General features: G+C 39.7%; 1 protein-coding gene across 1 annotated transcript; it reads right to left on the reverse strand.

Annotated features, from left to right (window-relative positions):
• Positions 1-1,143: 1,143 nt before the first annotated feature.
• On the reverse strand, positions 1,144-17,515 carry mchr2b (melanin concentrating hormone receptor 2b). The gene is made up of 2 exons (XM_058407632.1): positions 16,636-17,515; positions 1,144-4,857 (listed from the first exon to the last, which is right to left on the reverse strand). Exons 1-2 carry the CDS (start codon positions 17,028-17,030, stop codon positions 4,224-4,226), a joined length of 1,029 nt encoding a protein of 342 aa, XP_058263615.1. The 5' UTR covers positions 17,031-17,515; the 3' UTR covers positions 1,144-4,223.
• Positions 17,516-19,083: the final 1,568 nt, after the last annotated feature.

Here is a 19,083-nt window from a genome sequence, read left to right on the forward strand (position 1 = left end):
TATATATATAATCAAAAAAGAAATAGTTTTTGGAAAGTCAAGAGTAAATGTTTTATTTTGGGATGCTTTTCCCCTTTTTGTTTTTTCGAGTCTCCTCTCAGCTTAGGGCATGTTTCATACTTTTATCACCAGGCTTCAACATAACGGCTTTGTTGTTTGTGTGTTTATCAGAGGAGAAACTTCATCCACGTGCCTCTGAGAGCATGTGTATTTGTTTAGTCCTATAAATATGCATCACTAACCCACAACTCTAATCAGAGGAAATGAAAGAAGTTCCCTATCTTACAGTTAGAATTAGACAAGAGATTAGTTTATGAATAAGAAGTTTTGGGGAATAAATAAATGATGAAGAATGGTTCTCTGTTTATGTCCTTTAAGTTTGTATGAGTTATTTATTATTAAGCATCAATGTACTACTTTATCTAGATCAGGGGTCTCTAAACGTTTTTCCTCTTAGAGCTACTCTGACAAAATGGAGTTGGCCAAGAGCTACTCATATTATATTATTAGTTACATTTATTGACAGAGCTTATTGCTATAAACCAAACCAGCTGAATACGCTATTTTTGTGTGAACTTGTATGTAAAAATGTCAATATCATTGACAATCAATCATATTTTGCAATAAATCAATTTCAATTCACCTAAGCAGCATGTTAATTGCTGAGTTAATTGATTTAACAAAATGGGTTTGTTGACTAGATTTATCAGTTAATATTGTCACATTTCCTTCATTCATATGGATCCTGTTATTTATCAAGCAATTACTGGGAAGTGGTAGCTTAGGGCTTATGGTGTTGGTTTACAGATTGGAAGGTTGTGAGTTCGTATCTCAAGTCCACCAAGCTGCCACTGCTGGGCCCCTGAGCAACCCTGGTTAACCCTCAATTGTTCATCCATCCATTGTCTATACCCGCTTTATTCCTAATTAGGGTCACGGGGATCTGCTGGAGCCTATCCCAGCACACATTGGGTGAAAGGCAGGGGTACACCCTGGACGGGTCACCAGTCCATCACAGGGCCACACATATAGACAGACAACACACACACTCACATGGGCAATTTAGAATTACCAGTCAACCTAATGTACATGTTTTTGGACTGTGGGAGGAAACTGGAGTAACCCACGCAGGCACGGGGAGAACATGCAACCCGGGATTCAAACCCAGGACCTTCTTGCTGTGAGGCAACAGTGCTAACCACTAAGACACCGTTGTTTGTGTATAGAGAACGCGAAAAAGAGACCGTTTTTCACATTTCCACATTTATTTAACTTCTTTCAGCATCGATAAATCTCATGAAAAGCTCAAGATCAGATTTAGAAAAAAGTGGCCGTTTTAGCAAGTGCTAGTCAGTTCGAGAGCTAATAATAATAAACGTAGAGCATCAACATTCAGTGCGAAGTGTTTCGGCTTCAATCCAGTCGTTTGTTTATTTGCTTTTACAATGTGCCGTTTCAGGGTCTTGAAATTCCGCTGGCGACACATGACTGAAGCTTAACACGTTATGCTGGGAACAAACGTTCCACAACGCCTTGAGGGAGAACGGGAACACGAACATAACAGAAGCAGCAGAAACATGAGATGGTCACACTTCACATGCATACACAAGACCTGCGTTTAGTGCCACATCTAAGATTTACCAAAAAAAAAAAAATGCTGCCTATTTAAAGTACCAAGAAACTCAATTCAAGGCTTTTAAAAAAATATCGCATGCACTTTATAGTATTTACATACTAAACCGAAGAGTTGTCAGCGGTTACAAAGCATTTAGCCCTTTTCCTTCCCTGTAGCCATGAAGTGCAAAGCCAATATTTACAACAAGCCTGTGGTGAGTGTACAAAAGAACAAACAAAAAAAAACAGACCACAATTTGGATAGTAATAACATACCGACGAAAACTCCACCCCTGTGATGTGTTTAATGATGTGCTAGTTAGGGTCGTATTTTTGTTTTTCGTGTTTGTACTCGACTCGTGCGGTCGACTGTGGTATCCGCTTGGTAAGTCGTGACGTGACAATCCTCGAATAATTCTGTTTCCGTGACCAAGCTTCTACTGTGTTGGCTGAATCTCTCAGGCTTTTATCACCACTGTTCATTTATAGCACATGTTAAAGCTAAGCTGATCTCACAGTCTTCACTACACTACAGCATCAATGCTGCTAACCCTATGTAACCTTCGATGATGACAACAACCTCCTAATTAATACACACAGTCGCCTCAGGCTCGCTCACTAGGGATGATTTTGTCTAACATCTAGGACTTTTTGCACTATGTTTTTTGTTTCTTATGTTCTGTAAAGCTGCTTTGAGACAGTGATGATGAATCGAATTGAATTGAATACAGCATCAGAAAAGATGAATCTCTGCTCAGATAATGTGTCACGATTTTTCAGTAAAGCTAATAAAGAACACTGTGATTGTATTTTCAAGAGCTTCACATGATAGAATGGCTTTAAACCACATAACATCAAGGAAATATGAAAAACCATGCAATAACAGCAGCATCAATCGCAAATTCTATCTTAACCATCTGTTGCTGATGGTGTCTTCCACTGTCTCAGACTCTCCCTTTTTCAGCGTTCAGTCTCTTCACATGCGTTCCATGTCGATACGAGACACATTTTTCTCCACCCGAATCAATTAAGCTGCCATATGGTGCCAGTTATCTCTGCGGACTGGGTGCTCATAGGTGCTATACCTCACTGACTGACTCTCAGAAAAGCATTTATATGGAAAACAATGAGGTACCAGTACATTAGCGGTGCTGTGTTTATATTAATATGTCTGTAGCTAGTCTTTTTTTAGCATCTTTAGAAGTTAACTTTTGGGATCTGAAGAAGGTTTTTGACCCGGAAATGCCTTCTATCTATTTCACATGGTGTCAGAGTTAACAAGCGGATAGATGTCACAGTGGAACATTGCTTTTGTTTCAGTGAGAAACATTTCGGCGACTTAACAACTGGTCAGGTTTCTGTCTAAACACCTAAAAATAGTTTTCTAGCATTTTTTTAGTGGAATCCAGAGTAGACAATTTGGAGATACACTTTTTTGCAAAAGCTTGTTTTAAACTCCCAGAAAGCAATGCAGCTACAACAACTATGTGGAGCTCGAGCCGAGACTCAGCCTTGGCTTTTTATGGAGATAACGGCAAGATGATGGTGATTGAGTTTTTGCATGAATGTTGAAACTTTGGAAGCGGATCTGTTCTAACAGAGTTTACAGATGAGGAGGTGCGAGAACTGGACAGACTGAAAGGATTAAAGCACCGCCGCATTGCTTTATTTAGGTAAAGATGGCTAAAAATGAGGGCTAAATCTCATTGCAGCAATATCAACAGGTCCTTGAAGGGCATTGTGTAGGGTAATAAAGCTGTTAACTGAATTGAAAGAAGTTCATCATAGATGTAAATGAAGATAAAGATTAGTATGCAAGTTGTTCAGGGTGAACTTTTCCTTTAGCACTTTGGGATAAAATTGTGGGTCATCACCTGATAACTGCATGTGAGTGTATATACAGCATCAACCTCTCTGACACATATCTGAATACTTCAAGATAACGACATTACCTGGTCATGCTCTCTTTTACTTCTGCCTGGCATTTGCTCTGCCACAAGCTTACAACCAACTTTAAACATCCAAAAAAATAACAGATTAAAAACCCATTGAATTTTCTTTAAAAACAATTATTTCCCATGGCTTACGTGTAGCTCACGGGCAATAGCAGAATAATAAATCAAGTTCAGCCATTTGACTTGATTGCTGACTCATGTTTTTTTTCCTTTCCGCCTGGTGAATCACGATTCATTTTGGCTCTCAGGAAGGTACGTCTCTGACCAATGTCCTGACCTCACCCTAATCACTAATGTTCAATTTCATTCGTATATTAGTTTTAACCATCGACACGTCGCCACAAACAGCGTGGAGAAATCTGGATCCATAATTGAGCAAACCAGAGTTGATGCAAAGATGGAAGAGCCTTGAGAGCCTTTTACAAGTTATGTTTGATCAATCTCTCTACACTGTTTGTTCATGTGGTCCACACTGATTTATACAATACTCTTAGAAAAGAGGGTTCCTCAAGGGTTCTTTTAACAATGAAGTATTTTTTTGCTTCATGAACAGGTTCTACTTGGAACTCTTCCTCCCAGCAAAACCCCGATGTTAAAGATTTCTGCCGTTAAAGAGACCCCAGAATAGGCAAACAAATAAAGATGTAACAGAAATTAGATGATGGTCAGGCGGTGGGTGGTATCAGGACTCATGCTAGAACATCCTTCTGTCTTCACTGTGTTCTTGGACATGTTGCTGCGAGTTTCACGATGACGGCAAAGACGCTCACGGTAGTTCTGAGCAAAGATCAGGAGCATGAGCGGGTTGATGCAGCTGTGCGAGTAGCTCAGGCAGATGCTGATATTGTAGGCGTAGACAAAGGCTGCTGTCGGCTCTTGGATGCCCAAGTTAATCATCTGGATCACATGATACGGTGTCCAGCACAGCAGGAAGAGTGCAATAACCATTAAAACCATCTTTGTGGCTCTCTTGGCCCAGTGGGACTGTTTTCGCTTGACCCGGCGCATCGACTGGAATACATGGTACAGGGTCAGCGAGTAGAAGGTGCTGATGATGATGAGGGGCACAAGGAAACCCAGGGTCGACTGGTACAAGGTGTACCAGTACATGTCCTGGGGACCATCAAGGTATATCATGCAGATACTCGAGTGCTTCTTGGAGATTACCTTTGCATAGATCATGACTGGGATGGTGAGGAGAAAACTGCCGAGCCACACCAGTAGGTTGATGATGATGGTCCATTGGATGGTGCGGTTCTCCGACATGGGATGGACGATGGCAATGTACCTTTGGAAAATAACCAGAGGGGTGAGTTAGAAATCTGGACACTGTATTGTATTTGTGCCAAGATATTATCCAAATCTTTTGACGACAACAATTCTTTAAATTCTGATAAGCCAATGTTATACTCGGGCATCTGCAAGGAAATCGATTGGAAAGGTTTTAAACTAGTTCTATAATGAAATAATATAAAATAATAATGCTCTCTTTAGAGAAGTCACTGCTTTTACATTTACTGATCACAGATAATAAGTGTCAGTAGTGGCCCTAAGCCTAACCCTAACCCTAAACCCCTACCCTGCTGACTAAAAAAGTATTACTGTAGAAAATTATCATGAACAATGTACTCAGTTTGTACTCTCCCATTTATTCATTCAGTCATCTTTAGTCACCTTGAGGCTTCATCCTGCTCAAGGTCACGCTAGATTCTGAGCCCCTCCCAGGACATTAAATCAATTCCAGTCCATCACATTCCAACACATTTACACCTGCTCTACCAGTTAATAAGATTCATCAAAGCCATTTTGCCATTGCTACACAAATCTGAGAAACTCCAGCAATTCATTTCATCTTCCTCCAAGTATAATTAAAACCAAGTGACTCTTAGATGTGTCAGGATTATCAGTAGTAAATCCGTGAGGGTGTGGAGGTCACATCAAGATCACATATGCATAAAAGCGAAGATGAGTCAAGATCAAGACTGAAAACAATCAAATCCTTTTTGATACCAAAACTTTACTTTAGTTTAATATATAAATATTCTCTTGGGTACGGGTGACATGAGAACATGGGATTATAAATCATTAGTTGCAGAAGAATGCAAAGAGTACAAAAGTTTGTTTTGTCTGATTTGTGCAGATTTAAGCTGCAAACCCACGTCCTCAAGGACTTTCTAAAGGGTTCCTCAAAGGCTAGAAAAAGAAGGGTACTTGACTTTTTGAATGGGTTCTTCTAAGAATCCATCATGGAAGCCATTATGTTATAGATTTCTACACAGAACATTTAAGTGTTAGACGAATGGAGCTAAAGAGTGAATAGTTTCTTGCTGAACTTGAAAATGGATGAGTGTGTGCAAACACAGATGTCAAGTCGGGGCAGTCAGAAAGCTATGAAATGCATTTTGTAGCCTGAATTATTTTGTTTACTCCAATGTGAAAATCTCAGTCCCATGCTATGCGAATTCCCTCTGCCTGAGGCTGATTTGGCCCTGAACTCAGAACTCATAGATGTTAAAAACAGAAAGGGATGAGTGAAAACCTTTAAATGAACCACGCTTGCGTTAATATCTTTCCTGTGGGGACGCAAACACAGGTGTATCATTTCTCCCTGCTATTGTACGATGATGTCTACTGTTATTATAGAGGCACAAAACAAAAATAACACACTTTTCCAAACAAAGCATGAACTAGTGTTCATAAATCTCGTGCACTGCAGGATCATATGCTTCAATAAGAGATGATGAAAGGCACATGACCCGTCAAACCCACCAAGCCCCATCGGCTTCTGTAAGAGGCGCCGTGAGCAGAGGGCTTAGGGCTGAGAAGTGCCATGAAAATGTTATCATATTATAGCATAGAGGACTTTGTGGGGCCCTGTCCTAATCTCACCAACCACTGTGAAGATACTAAAGTGCTTCTTTCTTAACACACTCGAGACATAACATGTTGTTCTGTACCGATTATCACATCAGATCTGACTGAAATAAGATTCCAGCGCTACTGCTGATGTGGCCGTGTGCTACAGGATTAAATAATACATTTAATTTAATACAAGTACATTCCACAGTTGAGCTGACATTTGTTTTCTGACCATTAACTCTTTTCCAAAAGGCAAAAAAAATGTAGTTTTGTTGTGTCCATGCTGATGATTGAGGGTCTTTGTCATGCTCACTGAAGCTCATATGAAAGTAGTCATTAAGAATTTGTAGTGCTTCAGAAGTATTTCTGTTTTTCTTTAGACTACTAGGGGTGATATATTCATAGAAAAGTTCCAACAAAACAAAAAGAGTTATTTTTTCCACACAAATGTTTATATCTTCAAAGTAAATGTTGATCTCAAACCCATTTCTGCTCTCTGAGATGTTCTCCAAGTGCTTGTTCATCTAAAAAGCAGCTCAAATTTCATCTCCAACCAGTAAAATTCTGTGTAAGGTTCTCCAACAGAGGGAAAAACACACGACTAAAACACACTGAAAGCCAACAGACTCGTTTTAGATCAGACTCACAGCCGGAACATCATTTATTTATTTACGTCCCAGAAGTCCATTTCCATTTCCTCTGGTGGATTGGAATAGCAGTGTGCTGGTAAAAAATGATTTAAAATATGTATGGAAAATAAACAAAAAAGACATTTCAGACATTAGAAAAGATTCCTGTGTAACAATTATCTATGAATGTACGTTTCAGATAAATAACTTAAAATGTCAATAACTGTGTACAAAATCGAAGGCACGTTCCTGTAGTAAACATTGTTCTTAAGCACAACAGTATCTGATTATTTTCCCATTAATGTGTAAATCCATTTAACATCCAATTTTACTTTGTTACCTGAACGCACTCACCCCCACGAAAGCCCTGTTTGGAATATTCCAAATGTCCAAACATTTCAATTTTTTGAAGATCACATGAAGACGAAAAGCTCATTGTTTGTATTTTATATTTAAAGACATTGTGATATTGACTGACGAGGTTGGTTTGAACATTAAACCCTCAAAATTACCTATTAAAAATTATAGATTTTATTAAACATTTTTTCATTTTAAGCATGGATGCTAGTTAGCATTATTCTGTGTATTTAGTTAGTATCTAATTAGGAGCAAACTGTTGCCTGTCTGATGAAAACCTTCAAAATTAAAATAAATAAATAAATAAATAAACTTTTTTTTTTTGCCTAAAATGGATTAAGACTATATCAAATAATTAAATGCTTGTATTTAAATGCTTAAATATCTTGTATGATTAAGAAAAATGAATTAAATGCCATTTTTAAGTCACTCAAGTATTATATTAATAATAAAAAATAAAAAGATCTCCTTCTTATGTGGTGAACATCATCGAGGAAGTCACGCGGCTGCATCCGGCCTTTTTAATATCCTGTGAACGGCTTTTATTATTTCTTTTATTCGTTCATGTCATCTCGTTGGAGATCTCCGTTACATGACAGACGTGTTACAAATATATATACGGATATATAAGTTATTAAAAAAAAACAGATAATAAATAACAGACACTTCACACAGACAAGTGGGTAAAGGTTAAAATAAGGTTATGCTAATAAAAAAAGCAATCCACTTAATGTAAATAACATCCTTGTTGCCATAGAAACATATACATTTGCATCACTTTTCCTTGTCCAGCTGTTGCCGTGGTTACCTCTGCCATGAATAAAGTTCATCGAGCAGAGACGGTGGTGCTGATGCTGAAGTTTGACTCTAGAACACTGAGTCACTTTGTAAAAGGGCACTAATGCCTTTCGAGTGCATTAGCGTGGGGGTTTTATTTTTGTTTTGGATTTTTACTTATTTATCAAACATTAGAACATTACATTTGTAGTGGTGACATTTAGTTTTTCTTTGAAATCTGCTCAGTTATTTTAAATCATGAAGTGATGGATAACTAGATGATTTAGAAATTGTGTGAATTATAAAAGGCAACATTAATTCAGAATGTAAACTTTCCAGAGGATTCATTCATTCATTCATTCATTCATTCATTAATTCTTCTTCTTCTTTCAGATTTTCCCTTCAGGGGTCTCCACAGCAAATCATCTCTCTCCACCTATCTTCTGCATCCTCAACACTAGCTTCATATCCTCCTTTATTCCATCCATATACCTCCTCTTTGGCCTTCCTCTTTGCCTCCTGCCTGGCAGCTCCATGTCCAACATTCTCCTACCGATATACTCACTCTCCCTCCTCTGAACATGTCCAGACCTTCTTAATCTGTCCTCCCTAACTCTGTCCCCCAAACGTCCAACATGAGCTGTCCCTCTGATGTACTCGTTCCTAATCCTGTCCAGCCGTATCACTCCCAAAGGGAACCTCAACATCTTCAGCTCTGCTACCTCCAGCTCTGACTCCTGTCTCTTCCTCAGTGACACTGTCTCTAAACCATACAGCATGGCCGGTCTCACCACTGTCTTGTACCATTCATTCATTCATTCATTCATTCATTCACCTAATTCATCTGTTACCTCAGTTAAAAGTATTCAAATGAATATTAAAAGCAAGTAAAAGCTCCCCAGGTATTAAAAAGTAAACATTTTAAGTGATAGAATTAAGCTAATATCATGTTTCCATATAAAAATGAACCTTACTCTTTCATCAATCTCTGTCATTTCTAATATCTCCCATTTGTTAGACTGGTCACTGAGTGCAAATCTGCAGTCTCTGACATTAAACCCATTCACAGTAATCTCACGTATCTCTGGCGTGTCTGTAACTGAACCCACCGGGATGCGGGGTTTAATTTTTCTTGCTGTGTGTTTTTGCTTCAGATGAATCATTTTATCTGTGTGCAGAATCGACTCCAAAGCTTTTATTCGATTTATTCAGATCAGATTTATTTTTAGAGTGCCTCTAACAGCTTTACGGGAATATATAAATTCAGAAAAAAGGTTAAAGTGTTAAATTTAAATTTTTTATTTACTGAACAAGCCAGAGAAGAATTGATTCCTGAATGCTTGGAATCAGAGAATCAATTTTTTGGATCAATTCATTATTACTGATGACATATGACATATTGTAGTACACCGATCAGCCATAACATTCTGAGCAAGTGAATGACAATGATGATCTCCTCATCATGGCACCTGTTAGTGGGTGGGATATATTAGGCAGCAAGTGAACATTTTGTCCTCAAAGTTGATGTTAGAAGCAGGAAAAATGGACAAGTGTAAGGATTTGAGCGAGTTTGACCAAAAGGGCCAAATTGTGATGGCTAGACCACTGGATCAGAGCATCTCCAAAACTGCAGCTCTTGAGGGGTGTTCCCGGTCTGCAGTGGTCAGTATCTATCAAAAGTGGTCCGAGGAAGGAACAGTGGTGAACCGGTGTCATGGGCGGCCAAGGCTCATTGATGCACGAAGGGAGAGAAGGCTGGTCCGTGTGATCTGATCCAACAGACGAGCTACTGTTGCTAAAACTGCTAAAGAAGTTAATGCTGGTTCTGATAGAAAGGGGTCAGAATACACAGTGCAGGACGGGTCAGGGCTGTTTTGGCAGCAAAAGGTGGACCGACACAATATTAGGCAGGTGGTCATAATGTTATGCCTGATCGGTGTATATTTTAGTATATTCGATTATAAAAAAGTAAATAAAGCAATATTTCTGAATGATGAAACAGTTGATCTATATACAAGTTAATTCATTTGAATAGTTGATTGGATCATAATAAGATCCAAAAAACAGTCTGAATGAGTTTGACTTCTTGATATAGTTTAGTTTTGTAGCCTAATTATTCATATTAGAACACATTCAGTCAGCTTGCAGCTTGGAGTCTACGACTTTTTTGGTCAAGATATCATGAGATGTGGAGGAAAGATCCACTTTTATGGGGAAAATAATTATAGAAAACTATCTTCCACTGTCTCTTTAATGAATCTCCCTTCACATCAATACACAAGTTACTGATCTCCCTCATGCTCTCATGACTGAATGAGCAAATCCACACAGCCACGCTCCAGAAATCTCGTAAAAAGTGTTTCTGTAGCAGATCCTCCGTCACAGCCAATCACGTGCAGTTATGTAAGTCATTTAGCTGAAAGCAGCTTATCGAACCCGAGACTTGCTACAAGGTTTTATTTATTTACCCTCTTGGGTCTGACAAACGAGGCTCGCTTCAAACAAGCCAACGGCTCCACCAACGAGAAGTCCAGATATTCTGGTTACTGAGACTTAAAGGAAGCTAAAGAAAAAGGATTTGACCTTACTGTGACCTTGATTCTGATGGAGTCGACTTCAGAATTTAATCAATTCATCTACTGGTCACATTCAAATTATTGTATGATATACAGATGTAACAAAGCTGTGTTTTTATTTATTTTATTTATTTATTTCATTAAATTTCTTTTAAAAACATCGGGACACATTCTCACTTCACCCCTCCCCCCTCTTTCCACCAGTGTCCAACCCCCTGTCTCAGGTCACAGAGGCAGAGTGGATGTAGCAGGAAAACATAGTCATGCTGTAATCTCTTAGGATGGTGTTATTCATCATGCTCTAACTCCTAACCCCTGTAGCGCACACATCTCCATCATCTCTCCCAGTGGCTTTACGGCGCCGTCACAGCACAGATTGAAAGTGGAGTGGTGCGACTCGACTCGCAACGTAAGGTGGTAGTTTGAGAAAATGTCAAGTCTCGCCACTCCAATCTTGTCAGGTGAAATGAGCTGCTTTCACTGTTCCTCGAGACAATCGGTGAATTCTTCTTAGTCTGCAGGGTAAAGCTGCACAAGCAGACATGATAGATAGATAGATAGATAGATAGATAGATAGATAGATAGATAGATAGATAGATAGATAGATAGATAGATAGATAGATAGATAGATAGATAGATAGATATTACCAAAAGTTTTGGGACACCTCTCTAAATCATTGAGTTCAGGTGTTGTTTTTCAGGGGTTGGGCTCGGCTCCTTAGTTCCAGTGAAAGGAACTCTTAATGCTTCAGCTTCATACCAAGACATTTTGGACAGTTTCATGCTCCCAACTTTGTAGGAACAGTTTGGGGATGACCCCTTCCTGTTCCAACATGACTGCACACCAGTGCACAAAGCAAGGTCCATAAAGACATGGATGAGTGAGTTTGGTGTGGAGGAGCTTGACTGGCCTGCACAGAGTCCTGACCTCAACCCCATAGAACACCTTTGGGATAAATTAGAGGGGACAAGATGGCAGACCTCCAGCTACTCCTTCTCTTATTTTCCACCCCAACCCTAGAAATGTCCAAGCTGACAATCATAGGTTTTGTGTTTTGTTCTTGTGATATGTCTTGTATGTTTTTGAATGGCTGTTTTGAACTTTGGCTGATTGAAGATGTCCAAAAATAGTGACCATTTTCAATTGTTAAGAATTACCCTTTATTTAAAAAATAAGGGGCCAAGCGCAACAAAATACCTGATTTGAATCATTTGAAGGGGTGTCCCAAGACTTTTGGCTAGCTAGCTAGCTAGATAGATAGATAGAGGTTGAAGATGAAATCTGAGCTGCTTTTTAGATGAACAAGCACTTGGAGCATCTCAGAGAGCAGAAATGGGTTTGAGATCAACATTTACTTTGAAGATACAAACATTTATGTGGAGAGAAACTTTTTGTTTTTCTGGAACTTTTCTACGAATATATCACTCCTGGTAGGATAAAAACAGAAATACTTATAAAACACTACAAATTCTTATAGTCCTGAGTGTCTACTTTCATATGAGCTTCATATTAACCACCACTGTGGAGTGAGACATCATAAAAACATTCAGTACAGAACATGAACACAGCAGGAGTTAATGTTGTTCAAGTTTGCAGTTCTTTTGTTTTGTTTTTCTCTCTCCTTTTCTATCACCGCTCCAGCTTTAACGACAGCTGGTGGCTGTTAATCACCATCAGATGCCCGACTGTTCGGATTGGTTGACCACAACAGAGCATGTGGGTAAATCTGAGAAGGAACATCAGCTTGGCGAGACTCTTTTCTTCTGCCCCAGTGTGTGGTGGTGTTGTATTGTTGCTGCTGCAGTTGTTCTCACATGTAAGCTGTGTTTAAGGAGTTTAATCCTATGTCATTCTTCTAAGCTGCTTATTATATGGATTGTGGAGGCTGTCGAGCTGTACACAGGCCACTGGACACCATTTTTGTTGATAATTCTGTTTCCTCCAGTTTGTTAGGATTTGGAGTGAGGTTAGGATTCTGTTGTTTTTGTTGGAGGTTTTTCTCTTCTCAGGAGTTAGGAACCATTCTGTTTGCTGTTTTGGCTTCTTGAAATTTTGTGCTTCCTTTTTTTTTTTTTTTGCTTAATCTGGTGGTGTTGATGTTACAGGCTGGGACAGGACAGCAGACCTCCAGGTTGTCCTTCTAATTACTTTTCCACCTCAACCCTAGCAATGCCCGAGATGACAATAGGAAGTTTTGTGTTTTGTTCTTGAGATATGTCTTGTAGGCGTTTGTTTGGCTGCTTTGGACATTGGGTGCTGGTGCGGGTCCAATATTAGTGACCTCCAGGTTCACCTTCTCTTACTTTAACACCCCAACCCTAGAAAGGTTTTGTGTTTTGCGATACATCCTGCTTTGGACATAGGTCCAATATTAGTGACCATTTTTAATTATTCCACTCTGTTGGTCACACAGAATTTACCTTTTTTTTTTTTTTTATATCCTAATTGCAGATTTATTTAATAATAACGGTTCCAAAAGAAGCAAAGAATCCAAGTGAAAAAAGTCTAATTACACTGTACATTGGTAGAAGATGCTCTGGAGGTGTAAGATGTTCTTCTAATGATTAGAGGGTTGTGAGGTCAAATCCCAGGATCACCAAAATGCCACTGCTGAGATCCTTAATCCTTAATCTCAACTGCTCAGTAGTATACAAAAACAAATAAATGAGGTAAATGAATGGCACTCTGGATAAGGGCACCTGCTACATGCCATCAATGTAATGTAAAAAAATGTAAATATAATTGAGGGGGAGAATGGCGATGAGGCTCTGCTTTAGAGGGTCGTAATTGGATTGAAAGGATCAGACCATGCTCTAAAGAAGCAGGAACATGAACTGCTTTGTCTGAGAGCTCTGGAAATAGCCGCTGACCAGGACGCATTCATTATAACTTGAGGCTCAAGTGTCACACACTAAGCCACGTCCATTACCTTAGATCCAGACATCCTTCTTCCAGTGCGTTGCAGTCTGGCTTTGATCTCGCTAAATATGTTAAATTAGTTCCTCTCTTTCGTGAAGTGGTTCATATTGTATAAAACGTGTTTCTGCTGTCTTCTTACAATGTGGTCTCTTCAGGCCGTGTGCACTAGGACACTGTGAAGGCTGCAGGTTTGAAAGATTTTAAATGAGTGTTGGAGACATACCGAGAGAAATCTTTTGAAGAATCTGTGCGAAGTCAGTGCGAAGTCAGCCAAACAACCATTTCGCAAGACAGAAATTTGAAACCAGAACTTGGAGGATGTCAAGAATTGTGGAATCGAACAGCCTTGTAGTTTGTTGAAAATCTGGAAAAAGTTCCCTTTCTGACGTGGCAGTTTTACTCACAGCACTGTGTTTCTGTCTGGACCTCAAGATTAAACTCCAGCGGTCAAATGGTGAGAATGTAAGGAGTAAGGAGTCACTGAGGGTTAATATTTTTAGAATTAATTCTAGTATGTTGGTACTGCTTGGACCCTGGGCATCTGATCTCAGAGTGCAGAGTAAGGAGATGTGGTGGCTTAGTGGTTAAGGTGTTGGACTACTGATCAGAAGGTTGTGTGTTTGAATCCCAGGTCCACCAAGCTGCTGGGCCCTTGAGCAAGGCCCTTAACCCTCACTTGCTCAGCTGTATAAAATAAGATTAAAAACGTAAGTTGCTCAGGATAAAGGTGTCTTACAAAAACGAGTATGTTTCCCACTCAAACCTAAAAGTGTAGCATGATGCAAGTTGTCTCCATTACTGACGCTTCTTGTTTACAACCCGACCCACTCTCATTGGATCCGATTGTGATAGGAAGCTCTGTAGCTCCTTCCAGTGACTCAGGCTTTAAACCGACCGTGATGCTGAGAGACAAACAAGCAGTTATTCATTTCAGAGAGAAAGCTCTCGGACCTTATCGTCCGAGTCATATACCGACACTGACATGAGTGGAATTGGGCTTCGTCTCAGTGCCGTTACACAGCATGCACAGAAACTCTGAGCTCATCACAGACCCTGTGACAATGGAGTTTGATTTTAGGGAACGATTTGGCAGTTGTGTCTGTTGAGTCTGATGTTTCTAGACAGTTTCCCCTCTGTGACTCATGGCTCAGGCACAAAAAGTTTAAAGTGCAGTTGACATTTCAGCTTCGTCCTTAACGTCACTGTCGAAAGCAGTTGAGGGTAGATTGTTTATTACACCACAGCGTCCAGAAACGGTGGAGCTGTTAAAGGTGAAGCCGAGAGCAGACAGGAGGTCCTACACTGGGGGAACCTGGAGTCCATCCCAGGGCACTAAGTGAGGGCCACACCCATTCATACACACTAGAGACAATGCCAATACGCCTACAACACGTCTTTGGACTGGAGAAGTACGGGGAGAACTTTCTCACACACACACACACACACACACAGACTAGAGGTGGGATTTGAATCCCCAACCCTGCAGATATGCAGCAAATGTTCTAGCCAATACGCTGTTGTAACCAAGGATTATTTCCTTTTTGAATGTTTATGGCTAGATTTTCTCTCCCACCCTGTTAGGAACCTTTCTGTTTGTTATTTTGGCCTTTTGTGCTTACTTTTATGTGAGAAGAAGCCTTTATTACTGTCACAAAGACATTGCAGCACAGTGAAATTCTTTATTCACATATCCCAGCTTAGGAAGTTGTGGTCAGAGCACAGGGGCAGCTATGAGCCAGCTATGATGAACAGAGACAGCAACAGCAGCAGCTTAGTGGTGCTGGGGTTTGAACCCTGACCATCCAGTCAGCATCCCAGAGCCCTGAGCTGCTGTAACATTTAAGCCTCTTTTTGCTTTATCTGGTGGCTGGGACAGTTCAGAAGACCTCCAGATTCTCTTTTTGAGTATTTTTTTCCCTCCCCAACCCTAGACAAGGAGCAAGTGTAACATTTCCCTTAATCCACAAGAATTTACACTCTACATTTGATTTGTTTCAAATTACATTTACTATCGTGGAAAATCCACAAAACAAGTTAGTTCCTATTATCACTTAAGTTACAGCAGCTGTAAAGAGTCTATTGCTTAATGTGAATTTTCTAAAAACATTTAGACAAAAAAATGCTGCTTGTTTCCAAGAAACCACAAACACCTCGACCCTGAAGATGTCGGAAAACCCGAGTTTATAGCTTCACCTCTGAAACAAAGCGCTCGCACTGGAGACTCCTTCCATAAACTCTGTTCATTTAATAAACTTCTTACAGGACATCACCATTTCATCATCCAAATCAGTGCAAGTGTAATAAAGAACTCGGAGAGAAACCTGACCTGAACCTGTGTGTGGTGAAGGAATGGTGAATACAGTGGGAGGAAAAGTGAATCCAGATGGAAATGGACTATAAATCAGTGTGCTGGAGAGAAGTCTTCTTGTCTCATAAAGATGTCATGTTTTAGACACTTTTCTTTATACAGCATTCCACAGAGGATGTCTTAAAATGAACTTAGAGCTGTGTTGTATTTGAGAATGCAGGTCACTCACTTTTACGCAGACTCCTGTCTTATTCTCCTGTCTTAATCTGGTTAAACGATTCATTTGAGTTAATTTAATCTGCATCTTCTGTTAAAATTACAGGCAAAAACAAATACTTTCAACAGATTTTATTAGGGTTAAATGTGACGTTTTACCTTATAGCTTGCCAAATACTTAGATTATTATTATTATTATTATTATTATTATTATTATTATTATTATTACTCTACAAGCTTAAATCTGGCCAAAGGGATTTGCAAGAAAAACTTAAACTTAATAATGTTTATTATGCAAACAATTTATTGAATTACTGACCGACTAAATAAATACAAACAGTAATAATTCCATGTGTCTGTGCTGAAAGTGTTAAGAGAAAGAAGTGGACGTTTAGTGCTTCCAGCCCTCCTGTGTGCCTCTCACCTGTCGATGCAGAGCACAGTGACGATGCCCACAGTGGTGAACTGGTTGCTCACGTCCATCACCACCACGGCTTTACACATGAACGCGCCGAAGACCCACTGACGCTCCCACACGAGCTGGTGTATGTTGAAAGGCATGACGAGCAAGAAGAGCAGGTCTGCCACGGCCAGGTTCAGCACGTACACGTCCGACACTAACTTCTTCTTGCACGTGGCCACGGCGTAGATCACCAGCGCGTTGGCGAGGACGCCGACCGAGCACAGGATGCCGTAGACGGCGGGGAAGACGTGCGTAAAGGACGCCGCGTCGTAGTCGGGCACCGTGATGTTCGCGCAGGGCATCGAGCCGTTAGAGAGCTCTCCAGAGTCGCACGACGCTGCCGAGTCGTTCATCATCTACCCGAGATATGACCTGCTCGAGAAATGACCTGCACCAAACACTTTAAAGCGTGACGAGGTCTCCACTGTCTCCAGAAGTTTTACGCGAACGTATCCTTATCTTTATCTCTGCGTGCCAGTACCACAGATTTATTAATCTTCCACTGACATCAATCTTCTTTCATTTCCACCGTTTTCTTTTGCTTGTGTTGTTTCATCTCAGCTGCGGTGTGTGTGTGTGTGTTTGCGCGCGCGGGGTATTTCTCCTGCATGATTTTCCGCGCTCTGTTCATAAACGAAGAGCTGACAGGAGAACAGAAGGTTGGTCCGAGGAACGCCAGGGATTGGCTGAAAAGTACACGTGGGCGTGGTCTTCGTTCAAGCTTCTCACATTCTTTTTAGTGTGAGAACATTTTCTCCATCTTCCTCTCTTACGTTTGTGTTCTGAGCTCTTTAGGGAACATAACGCACACGTGATCAGACGTGTCAAAAACAAAACCTGTTGCGCTACGAAAGCACGTGACATCAGGGAAGCCATGCGTGATAAAAATTAATACGACCAATCAATCGTGCGTTAAAGTAAACAAACAAACAAACAAATAAATAAATGCTTTTGCACGCACGGAACACATAAGAGGTTTTTAAATATCACATAATCATGTGAAACTCCAACTAATTAAATATGACACACTAATCACGTGATACAAGTATATTATATTATATTATATTATATTATATTATATTATATTATATTATATTATATTATATTATATTATATTATATTATATTATATTATATTATATTATATTATATTAAAGTGTGTGTGCCCTGTGATGGGTTGGCACTCCGTCCAGGGTGTATCCTGCCTTGATGCCCCGTGACTCCTGAGGCTCCCCGTGACCTGAGGATAGATTGGATAAGCGGTACAGACAATGAAAATATTATATTATATTATATTATTTTAAAATCAGAAGTTTTAAAACTTCTCCTGCTGAAATAAATTACTTATTTTACTTTACAGATCCTTTAAAAACTTCTAAAAGGATGATCAGTGAATTATAATAATAATTAAACAATTAAAAATAATGAACAAATATAGCAGATGAAAGAGAGATAATTAGCAACAACAACAACAATAATAATAATCATCATCATCATCATCACTGTATTTATATAGATAGATATAACAGTAGCAACATACAGCAAGAGAAATATGTGCAAGTGAGTTTCAGCATTTTTTCAGTTATCCATCCATGGGTGATCCATCCATCCTTAGCTTTTTTCCTAATTAGGGTCACGGGGATCTGCTGGAGCCTATCCCAGCACACATTGGGTGAAAGGCAGGGGTACACCCTGGACAGGTCAGCAGTCCATCACAGGGCCACACATATAGACAGACAACCACACACACTCACATTCACTCCTATGGGCAATTTAGAATTACCAATCAACCTAATGTACATGTTTTTGGACTGTGGGAGGAAACCGGAGTACCCGGAATAAACCCATGTAGGCACGGGGAGAACCCAGGATTCAAACCCAGGACCTTATTGCTGTGAGGCAACAGTGCTAACTAAGCCACCGTGCTGCCCGGTTGTGGGTGATATTAACTAAAAATGTCTACAGGTCCACACTTCAAAAACTTCTGAAACGACTAGTAATACATCAGGGATACTTATTATATCATACTAGGATTTGGGACACACTATACAATAATTCTAATTTGATGATTTAGAGTGAATAGTGGGTGAAATGGGACAGAGCTCCACTTTATATTGGTCCAGAGTTTTTTGTGTTATCGGTAAACTGCGTGTTGCTCGTTTCATATACTAATGTTTTAGGCTCCTCGATTTGACTTTTATTTCACTTTAAAATAAACTGCTTACACTTTCCTCTGACTCCATTTCCTGACAGAGGTTGTCATTATTAATGCTGTCCTTCTTCTATAAAACCTCTGGTCATTCATAATCTGATAAGGTCAGACGTCAGATAATGTCAGATATAAATGACATAAACTGAGATAATCATAGTCATTTATATGCATTAAGTCAGTAGCACTTACTAAATTGTA

The sequence above is a fragment of the Hemibagrus wyckioides genome, linkage group LG14 (genome assembly GCF_019097595.1).
Source record: "Hemibagrus wyckioides isolate EC202008001 linkage group LG14, SWU_Hwy_1.0, whole genome shotgun sequence".
Lineage (NCBI taxonomy): Eukaryota > Metazoa > Chordata > Actinopteri > Siluriformes > Bagridae > Hemibagrus > Hemibagrus wyckioides.